The sequence below is a fragment of the Rhinopithecus bieti genome, unplaced genomic scaffold, assembly GCF_001698545.2.
Source record: "Rhinopithecus bieti isolate Rb0 unplaced genomic scaffold, ASM169854v2 scaffold_10604, whole genome shotgun sequence".
Classification (NCBI taxonomy): domain Eukaryota; kingdom Metazoa; phylum Chordata; class Mammalia; order Primates; family Cercopithecidae; genus Rhinopithecus; species Rhinopithecus bieti.
Window position 1 is genome coordinate 169,463 of NW_016806873.1, and position 10,520 is coordinate 179,982.

The following is a 10,520-nucleotide window of genomic DNA, read 5'->3' on the forward strand; positions in this document are numbered from 1 at the left end:
GGGAAATTCTCCTGGATGATATCCTGAAGAGTGTTTTCCAACTTGGTTCCATTGTCCCTATCACTTTCAGGCACCCCAATCAGACATAGATTTGGTCTTTGCACATAATCCCATATTTCTTGGAGACTTTGTTCATTTCTTTTTACTCTTTTTTCTCTACACTTCTCTTCTCACTTCATTTCATTCATTTGATCTTCAATCGCTGATACTCTTTCTTCCAGATGATCGAGTCAGTTACTGAAGCTTGTGCATTCGTCACGTAGTTCTCGTGTTATGGTTTTCATCTCTATCAATTGTTTTAAGGACTTCTCTACATTGGTTATTCTAGTTAGCTATTGGTCAAATCTTTTTTCAAGATTTTTAGTTTCTTTGCACTGGTTACGTAGTTCCTCCTTTAGCTCTGAGAAGTTTGATCGACTGAAGCCTTCTTCTCTCAACTCGTCAAAGTCATTCTCCATCCAGCTTTGTTCCGTTGCTGGCGATGAACTGCGTTCCTTTGGAGGGGGAGATGCACTCTGATTTTTTGAATTTCCAGCTTTTCTGCACTGCTTTTTCCCCATCTTTGTGGTTTTATCTGCCTTTGGTCTTTGATGATGGTGACGTACTGATGGGGTTTTGGTGTGGGTGTCCTTTCTGTGTGTTAGTTTTACTTCTGACAATCAGGACCCTCAGCTGTAGGTCTGTTGGTGTTTGCTTGAGGTTCACTCCAGACCCTGTTTGCCTGGGTAGCAGCAGCAGAGGCTGCAGAAGATAGAATATTGCTGGACAGCGAGTGTTGCTTTCTGATTCTTGCTCTGGAAGCTTCGTCTCAGGGGTGTACCCCACTGTATGAGATGTGAGGTGTTGGTCTGCACCTAGTGGAGGATGTCTCCCAGCTAGGCTATTCAGGGGTCAGGGACCCACTTGAGCAGACAGTCTGTCCGTTCTCAGATCTCAACCTCCATGCTGGAAGATCCACTGCTCTCTTCAAAGCTGTCAGACAGGGGCATTTACCTCTGCCGAGGTTTGTGCTGCTTTTTGTTTAGCTATGACCTGTCCCCAGAGGAACAGTCTACAGAGGCAGGCTGGCCTTCTTGAGCTATGGTGGGCTCCACCCAATTCGAGCTTCCTGGTGGCTTTGTTTACCTACTTAAGCCTCAGCAATGGTGGGCGTCCCTCCCCCAGCCTCGCTGTTGCCTTGCAGTTAGATTTCAGACTGCTGTGCTAGCAATGAGGGAGGCTCCGTGGGCATGGGACCCTCTAGGCCAGGTGTGGGATATAATCTCCTGGTGTGTCATTTGCTAAGACCCTTGGTAAAGTGCAGTATTAGGGTGGGTGTTACCCGATTTTCCAGGTGTTGTGTGTCTCAATTTCCTTTGGCTAGGAAACGGGATTCCCTTCCCCCTTGCACCTCCCAGGTGAGGCGATGCCTCGCCCTGCTTCAGTTCTCGCTGGTTGGGCCACAACCGTGGACCAGCGCCAACTGTCCGACATGCCCCAGTGAGATGAACCCGGTACCTCAGTTGAAAATGCAGAAATCACCCATCTTCTGTGTCACTCACGCTAGGAGCTGGAGGCTGGAGCTGTTCCTATTCAGCCATCTTGGGTGCACCCCCCATATCCCCTTTTCATAGTAAGTCTTCAAAACCTGGTGGATATTTTGCACTTACCACACATCCCAGTTTGGACCACCCCTGTTTTAATTGCTCAATAGCCAAGTTTAAGCTATTTGAGTACATATATGATGTGTGTTTTGTTTTCCAGTGCTTAGCATATGCCTGGTACCTGATACATATGTTTAAATACTTGTTAAATGAACAAAGGAATGAATAAGTGGCTGATGGACATGGATAGGTGTGTTAGTCATCTATTGGTGTGGCTATCATATTAAGCAATGCCAACATAGAAAACTGAGGTTTTCCCAGTGTTCTGCAAAGTGCTATTCATGCATAGCTGCAAGATAAGCCTCCAACTCCCCACTTCTAATCAGAATGGCTCCTGGAATCCCTCTTCTGCAGAAGCGAGACTAGTGAAGCAGTGATGGGGAGTGTGGCCTTGAGCCAGCTGCCTGCACTTAAACTTAACCTCGGCCACTTTCCAGCCACAGTATCTTAAGCAAGTTATCAAATCTCTCTGTGTCTCACTTTTCTCTTCTGAAAAATGAAGATAATTTAGTTCCTCTCAGAGTTTTGTGAGAATTGTTTTAATACATATACAGTGCTTAGAGCAGTGCTTAGAATACAGTAAGCACTTTATAAATGTAGTCTGTGTATAGAAATTTTAAAATGGCCACTGTCCCCTGCTCTTTTAACATAGAAATCTGATTCTGCCACTTCTTGGTTAAAACCCTTCCAAGATTTCACTTCAAGGACCTGACCCCTGACTGCCTCTACAGTCTCCTTTCAAGCCTCTTCCCTGGCTGTCTGCACTCTTGCCTCTGTTTTCACTTCAACTCCTCCCCACTTGCTGGTCCTTTGCCTGGAGCCAACTTCTGTTAATCCTGTCAGTTTTGCTAAAATATTATTTCCTCATGGAGGCCTTCCCTGGGCCTCCAGATTAAATTAATTCCCCTTCCTAAACACTTATAACATGCTATACATTTCCTCTCATTGCACTTGTCCCAGCTGAAATTACTTAGTTTTAGGTATGATTAGTTGTTAATGCCTGTGCCCTCACACCCTTCTACCCTATGGTAAGCTCTCTGAGGACATACATCATATCTGTTTTCTTTTCCCGTGCTTAGCATATGCCTGGTACCTAACACATATTTTAAAATACTTATCAAATAAACAAAGGAATGAATAAATGGGTGATGGACATGGATAGGAGTATTAGTTATCTATTGCTGCATAATACATTACTACAAACTTACCAGCTTAAAACCACACACATAGATTATCTCACAATTTCTATGAGACAGGAATCCAGGCATGGCTTACCTGGGGTCTCCACTTAAGGGTCTCTCAAGAGGCTGCAATCAAAGTGCTGGCAAAGGCTAGAGTCTAACTGAAAAGCCCAGCTAGAAAAGGATTCTCTTGCAAGTTCATGTGGCCATCAGCAGGATTCAGTTCCTTGTGGACTGCTGGAGTAAGGGCTCAGTTTCTTGCTGGCTGTTGGACAAAGCCTGCCTTCAGTTCTATACCATGTGGGCCTCTCCATAGGGCGGTTCACAATGTGGCAGCTTGTTTCAGAGCCAGTGAGGGAGAGAGTCTGCTAGCAAGAATGTTATAATTCTTCATAAATGTCATCATGGAAGTGGCATTCCATTGTTTTCCATAGTCTGTTGGTTAGAAACAAATCACTGGTCCTGCCTGCACCCAAGGGGAGGAGAGTACTCAAGGGCCTGATCATCAAGGAGGCAGGATCATTGGAGACCATCCTAGAGTCTGTCTGCTACAGTAGTCATGAGGACAGATGAAAAGGTCCACCTAATTTGGTAGTTAATTTGTAGTATATTGTATACTCCTTGTATATGTAATTTGTCCTTCATCTGTTGTATTTCCTGTGCATTTTATTGTGCTCTATGAGTCTTCTGCAGCTCACAGGTAATGGATGTCACAGCCAGACTAAAAATCAACCTTGAGGATGTTTTATATACAACTGTAATTCTCAATGCACTGTAACTGCCCTAGAATCATACCATTTCTTCTCCTTTAATATCCCTTCTGCATGTTTGGCAATATCTCTAAAAACTGGTTTTGGAACATGATGAACATATTTGGTACCAAGAATGCTGAATATCAAAATGGATGTTGTTTTCTTCTGGGCAATGAATTTAATACTTGCACTATTCTATGTGATTTCCCATGTGGAAATCTTTTCAGAAGCCAGATAGATCTTTTAAAGCACAAATTCATCACCATGCTTTCATGGATGAAATAAGTTTCACTGACATTTCAAATTAGCATTTCTTTTCCTAATCTTATCCCATTCTTCTTAAATGCAGTGATTTGTGAAGCAATATTATATATGTTTCTCCCAATCTTTCCATTATGTATACCCCTTTCAAATGCTGGTAGATGGGTATTTCTTTAACCAAATTGTACCATTCTGTTTTACTCCTCTCTCAGAAATTGTTCCTCCTGAGTCATTTTATTAATTTTTCTATCCTCCCTCCAGTTTTGCTTTTGGTTCCATTATTTGTAATGTAATAAGATGCTAGGACAAAAAATCAATGCAGACATGCACTAAAAAGAAAATAATTACCTGTAAAACATCAGAATATTTCAATCTGCTGTCAAGCGATACATAAGAAAGCTACTGATCCTCACCAAGATGCGAATATTTTTTCTTTCCAATCCCACAGTCTCCTACCTCCAATTTCTGGCAACCTTCTTTTGAGAGTCAACACTGCTTGGCTATTCATTAATGGAAAATTCACGCTTACTACCCAAATTCACAAAAAAATGTGATTCTGTATGTAATGGTCTTGTTTGTGGCATTGTTTGATTATTTGCTTGAATAAGCCCTTCTTTAGGAATTTACATAACCCAAAACGTAAGTGCTGATTTTTCCCAGGTGTCTATAAAACAATTGGCCTTGATAATGGTCAGCCTTTCTAGCTTTTATTCATCATCCTCTTTTTTGAAAGCAAGAACTGTATTTTCGTTTTTATTATTTTCTCTTTTCCTAATAACCACCTGCCTCTCCCCAAACCTCATGAGCCACTCTGGTGCCTCTGCCCCAGGCCTCCTCAACCCAGCCCTTCCTTCACTCTAGTGCTGCAGGGGCTCAGACTCCAAGAAGGTGTGTTCTGCAGTGGAAGGTATACAACTGTGAAGCCAGATCAGATCTCAGCTCTACCATTTCATTCATTCCTTCCTTCCTTTCTGTTGTTTACACAGTACATGCTGTGTACTAGGTGCTAGGGTCTATGTAGGATATACTGTGTGACTTAACCCCGCTTCTTCCTCTGCAGAATAGGTGAAAATGAGGAAACTGTTGAGATCAGAGGTCATGTATGTGAAGTACCTACTGGCATGTCTGGGACCCAGCAGGGCTCTGCAAATGGCAGCTAAAGCGCCTCCTAACTGTGCTTTCTCTGCTGTGTCATGCTCCTGTCATGTCCGACGTCTACAGATCCTGCTCTCTGTTTCTAGAGCCACTGGATCCTTCTTGTTCCCCTTTCCCCTTGATTTCTGATCAGACTAGAAAAATTAGTCATACTGCATGTACTGAATAGCCATGGATGCAGAGAAATGTATTACTACTCTTGAGATAATATTTGATTCAAAAGACCTCTCTCTGAGGCCAGGTGCATGCCTGTAATTCCAGCATTTCGGGAGGCCAAGGCCTTGGGAGGATTACTTGAGCCCAGGAATTTGAGTCCAATTAAGCAACATAGTGAGATTTCATCTCTACCAGAAAAAATAAATAAATAAGATTTCTGGTCAACCACAGTTCTGTGTTCTACATTTTCGTCATCCAGTATTTTCTGCTGCTTTCAAGATTGCTGTAGTTCTAGAAATTCTTGACCTGGTATCCAATTCTAGACCTTGATAACATGAGCATCTAGGTTTTATTTAACAATACAAATTACACTCAGGAAAGAAGGAAGAGAAAATGATTAAGCATCAAATATAGGCATGATACTTAAAGCTTTCACATACATTTAATGCTTCCAGCAACCCTGGGAGGGAGGCTTATAGAAAGTAAACAATTTGTCAAGACTTGTAAACTTTTTAGGGGTAGAACAGAGACTTAAAACCCACTATTCCGTGACTTGTAAACCAGTGTCAAATCCATATTGCCTCCACAGAGACATAAACAGTATTTTTCTGTAACTCATTTATTTTATCTCTAAATGTCTTTATCCACAGACCATCCTAAACTTGTTTCTTCTCAAACAGGTCATAGACCTCAGCAACAATGATCTGTCCACCATCCTACCAATGATGATCATAGGTTTAGAATTTCCCCATCTAGTGGTTGACTTGGCTGATAATCACTGGCAGTGTGATGATAGTGTGACAGTCTTTCAAAATTTTATTTCTGAATCCTGGAGGAAAAAGTGGAATGTCATTTGCAACAGGTGTATAGGTAAGTCAGTAATGTCTCTCTGAAAGGCTCCATTTATACTGAAAAATGCACATAAACATTTTAGTCTCATTTGAAATAATGACAGTCCCCCTGAAAGCAAAAGTGCTGATCCTTGGCATTAGTCAGTCTGTGTCATAGAAAAATCACTGGTGCCAAATAACTGTTTTCCGCAGTTCATCAATTATTTTCTTCATGTGGTCAAAGAAACACAGTTCAACTCACTCAGCATCAACTGGATTTGGTCAAAAGGAGAAATTCCATTAGAAGAGAGTTTTGTTCTGACACACCAAACTTTATTCTCAAGAACCATAGACAGGCTGTTGGCATTAGACAAGAATTAAAAATTAAGTAAAATTTAATATCACAGTTTTATCCAAATTCCTAACAAATAATCTATTAAAGAAAGAACTTTTAAAATTAGAAATATAATTATTTTAAATGTTTGCTAACATTCTAAAGGTGTGAGCCTCTACATACACAAAACACACACACATATTACAAAAGCATATTTTCCTTTGATTTGTTCCTTGCCCCTCTCCCAAAGTGCTGGAATATGTTACTGGGGTTGAACATTCTGGGAAGCTTTTTTTTTTTACATTAACTACCTTGGCTAAATCTCAACCTCATATATAGAAAAAAAAAAGTCCATGAAAAAAAATGAGTCATAGATTCTGTTCTATTCAGGACTGCCATTCAAGTAGGAACATGGCCATGCCTACCAGGTTTAGAGGAAATTCATGAAGATCAGAGAGAAGTCTTAATGTCATCAGCTACATTTGTATCACTCCACAACTGACATTCTGAGGGTAGAGAGTGAAATGTCAGGAACCAGTAAAGAAAACGGAATATTTTTGCTGTTTACCAGCACATGGAGTAGGTAAGATTATGGAGGAAGGAGAAGCCATGTACATGTGGCTGTCCCTCTAGTCTGGCTTCTTCCTCCCACAGGCAGCAGTGAGGCAGGAAGCCTAAGACACATACGACCTCCAGGACCTCTGAGCAACAGACCTCAGCCTGATAGCCATGTGTAAATGCATACAACCATAAACATGCTGTTGGCATTAAACAAAAACGAATGAATGAATAATATTTTTAAACTGCTGATCATCATGTAATGTACACTTTAACATGTAGCTAGATAAGGACTGAGGAGGACTCACAGAAGCTTCTGAAACTCCTAGAATCTGGAGCTGGGGGCAGTGGCTCACACCTGTAGTCCCAGCTGTTCAGGAGGCCGAGGGACAAGAATCGCTTGATGCCAAGAGTTTGAGACCAGCCTTGGCAACGTAATTACAACCCTTGTCTCTATAAAATGGAAAATAAAAAAAAGCAGCCCAGGCGTGGTGGCACACACCTGTAGTCCCAGCTACTCTGGGGGCTGAGGTAGGAGGATCGCTTGAGCCCAGGAGTCTGAGGCTTCAGTGAGTTATGATTGTGCCACCCCTCTCCATGCTGGGTGACAGAGACCCCAATTCTGAAAAAAAGAAAGAAGAAAAGCCCCTGGAATCTTATTTCAATGTTCGCTTAATGTGTATTTTTTTAATCCCACTTTCAGGGAGTGAGGAGGCCAATGGGGGTACTCCCCGGAGCAGGATTTCCAGGGAAACCAGCCTTCCTCCCATTCATCTGCATCCCGTGAAAAGCCTCATAAGGAGCAAAGCAGGGAGGCCCCAGGGAGGAAGGCACATGGGTGTTTCCACTCTGGGGAAGAAGGCAAGGACCAGCTCTAGTCTTAGGGAGAAGCAGAGATGGCTGCCAAGGAGTATTAGAAGCACCCGCGATGTGCAGACTGCCGGCAGAAAGGAGGACGCTCCCCAGGACCTGGCTCTGGCAGTGTGCCTGTCAGTGTTCATCACATTCGTTGTCGCCTTCTGCCTGGGGGCTTTCACAAGGCCTTATGTTGACAGACTGTGGCAACAAAAGTGCCAGAATAAAAGCCCTGGCCTGGACAACGCGTGTTCAAACGAGGGCTTTTACGATGATATCCAAGCTGTGGGGCACACACCACACCCGGAGTCCCATCTGTGCCAAGCATTTCCTCATCTAAGCCTCTACAAGAACCAGACCCCTTTCTGGGTGACGCAGCCACACTCACATGCCACCGTAATTCCTGATAGAACTCTGGGAAGCAGCAGGAAGGATCCTGGCAGTCCGCAGAGCTCAGGACAGTGCGGGGACAACACCGGGGCAGGAAGTGGAAATGATAGTGCAGTCTATTCCATTCTCCAGAGACATCCAAATGCTGGTAACCATGAACTAATGTCAGCAATGCAGGACCACATCCATAGGAATGATGTTCTTGGAGAACGGACTTATGAAACTGTGGCCCAGGAAAAGTCTCTCAGTGCACATTCAGTGGGCGTCTCTTCTGTAGCTGGCACCTCTCATGCTGTCTCTGGCTCCTCTCACGCTGTCTCTGGCTCAAGCCGTTATGATTCCAATGAATTAGACCCTTCCCTCTCCGGAGAAATGACAGCTTCCCTCTGTAAAATGCTAACACATGCAGAAGCACAGAGGATTGTAGACAGTAAGGAAAGAGGGGGCACTGAACAGTCACTTTGGGACTCGCAGATGGAATTTTCTAAGGAAAGGCAAGTGAGTTCGTCCATTGATTTGCTGAGCATACGGCAGCCAAGGCTCTCAGGGGCAAATGCTGAGGGAGCACTTTCAGCCCACTACAGCGAGGTTCCACACGGTGACCCAAGAGACACAGGCCCATCAGTCTTTCCTCCAAGATGGAATGGTGGCCTGGATGTCACTCCTGCTAACAAGGGACCAGTGCAGAAATCCACTCTTTCTGACACTTGCTGTGAGTTGGAGAGTGACTGTGACTCTGATGAGGGGTCTCTGTTCACTCTGAGCTCCGTAAGTTCAGAGGGTGCGAGGAGCAAGACTGAAGAAGCAGCACCTGATGAGGAGCCCCTGCAGGACGAGAGCTCAGGGGCAAACAAGGACAATGTGATGGCTGTAGACAGTCTTGAGGACAATGTCACCTTCCAAACAATTCCAGGGAAATGCAAGAATCAGGAAGATCGCTTTGATTTCCACTCCAGACTCTGGTGTGTACAAGACTCATCTGGAAAATGACTCTGACACTGACAGATCTGAGGGCCCGTCACCCTGGCCCAGGTCACTGGGGAATAGTCCCTTAGGGGATAAGATTCCGGGCATGTTTACTTATGATTATGACACAGCTTTTCAATCCAAGGCAGCAGAATGGCATTGCTCAGTTAGAGACTTAGAATTTTCTAATGTGGATGTTTTACAACAAACACCACCATGTTCTGCTGAAGTTCCCTCAGATCCCGATAAGGCTGCCTTCCATGAAAGAGACTCAGACATTTTAAAATAAGAAACTTTCATTAAGGAAATATTCACAGCTCTAAACAATATTCCTTTAATGATCATGACAGGGGAAAACTAAAACCTTCACAACAAGATCCTGAAGGAGACAACATGAATTCCAACCAGGTGGACACTGATGCAAATAAGGGTTTTGTGGGCCCACTTGAGGAGGATGATTCTAGAAGGGTTATAAGCTAAACACACTTGTTAGCATCCTGTGGGGATGAACCTGCCTTTCAGTGTGAAAGAGAAAGGGGAATATTTTGAGATCATTCCAAGAACCATGCACCATTATTACAAGAGCTCCCAAACAAAACCAGTTCACTAAGAACACAGAGGCACTTCATCAATAGGTTGGGGTAAATATTCAGAAGATAATCTGTTGCAGTTAGACAAAATGATTCTAACTTTCCTTCTCAAATACAGACCTGGAGCAATCTGATGGGATTTGGCTCTCTGAAAAGAACAGCTTTAGGATGACAAAGACAAGGATGTTCAACTTTATCATCAAAGAGAATTCAAGTGACATTTTTTCATACATATTGAAGCACTTAAGTGGAAATGCTGGACAGATTTTAATGAATTCTGAACACACACTAGCACAACTTTTTGGAGCTAATCATGAAACTGCAAAATTGAGAAAATTCTGAGTAATTATAAATGTTTTTAAATAAGTTATGTTAAAAGAGAAGTGGGACCACTTTTTAGAACAAAGTGTAAATTAAAAAATCAATTTTCAAGAAAACAATTGATGATTTATATAAAGAAAAAGATTCTCTGGCATATCCTTGCCTAGCCCTTCCTTGGCATGACTTGCTACACTCTAGTCATCATGAGCTGTGTCCTTCTGTTCATCCTCTGCTTCACAATATTTTCTCGTCTTCCTTCTTGATATCCCCCCTCTGCTTGCCCTCTTAAAGACAGTACTCCTCAAGGGTGTTTGTTTATTCCTAGTCTTTCTTTATGATTCCTTTCTCCTTGAACCTCACTGCCTCAGTAACCGGCTCTACACAGATATGCCAGATCTGCATGGCAAGTCCTACCTCCCTCCCAAGCTCCAGACTCGCATTCTTAACCCTAGTTGCCCAAATTCATATAGGTCATCTGAGCATCTAAAACTCATTGTTTTTTTTTTTTTTTTTTTTTTTTTTTTTTTT

At 42.8% G+C, this 10,520-nt stretch overlaps 1 protein-coding gene across 1 annotated transcript in view; it reads left to right on the forward strand.

Annotated features, from left to right (window-relative positions):
* LRRC66 (leucine rich repeat containing 66) overlaps positions 1–10,108 on the forward strand; it is a 30,571-nt gene extending 20,463 nt beyond the window's left edge. The window contains 3 exon segments of the mRNA XM_017878307.1: positions 5,829–6,018; positions 7,574–9,056; positions 9,058–10,108. Coding sequence (XP_017733796.1) covers positions 5,829–6,018; positions 7,574–9,056; positions 9,058–9,370 — 1,986 coding nt within the window. The 3' untranslated portion in view covers positions 9,371–10,108.
* Positions 10,109–10,520: the final 412 nt, after the last annotated feature.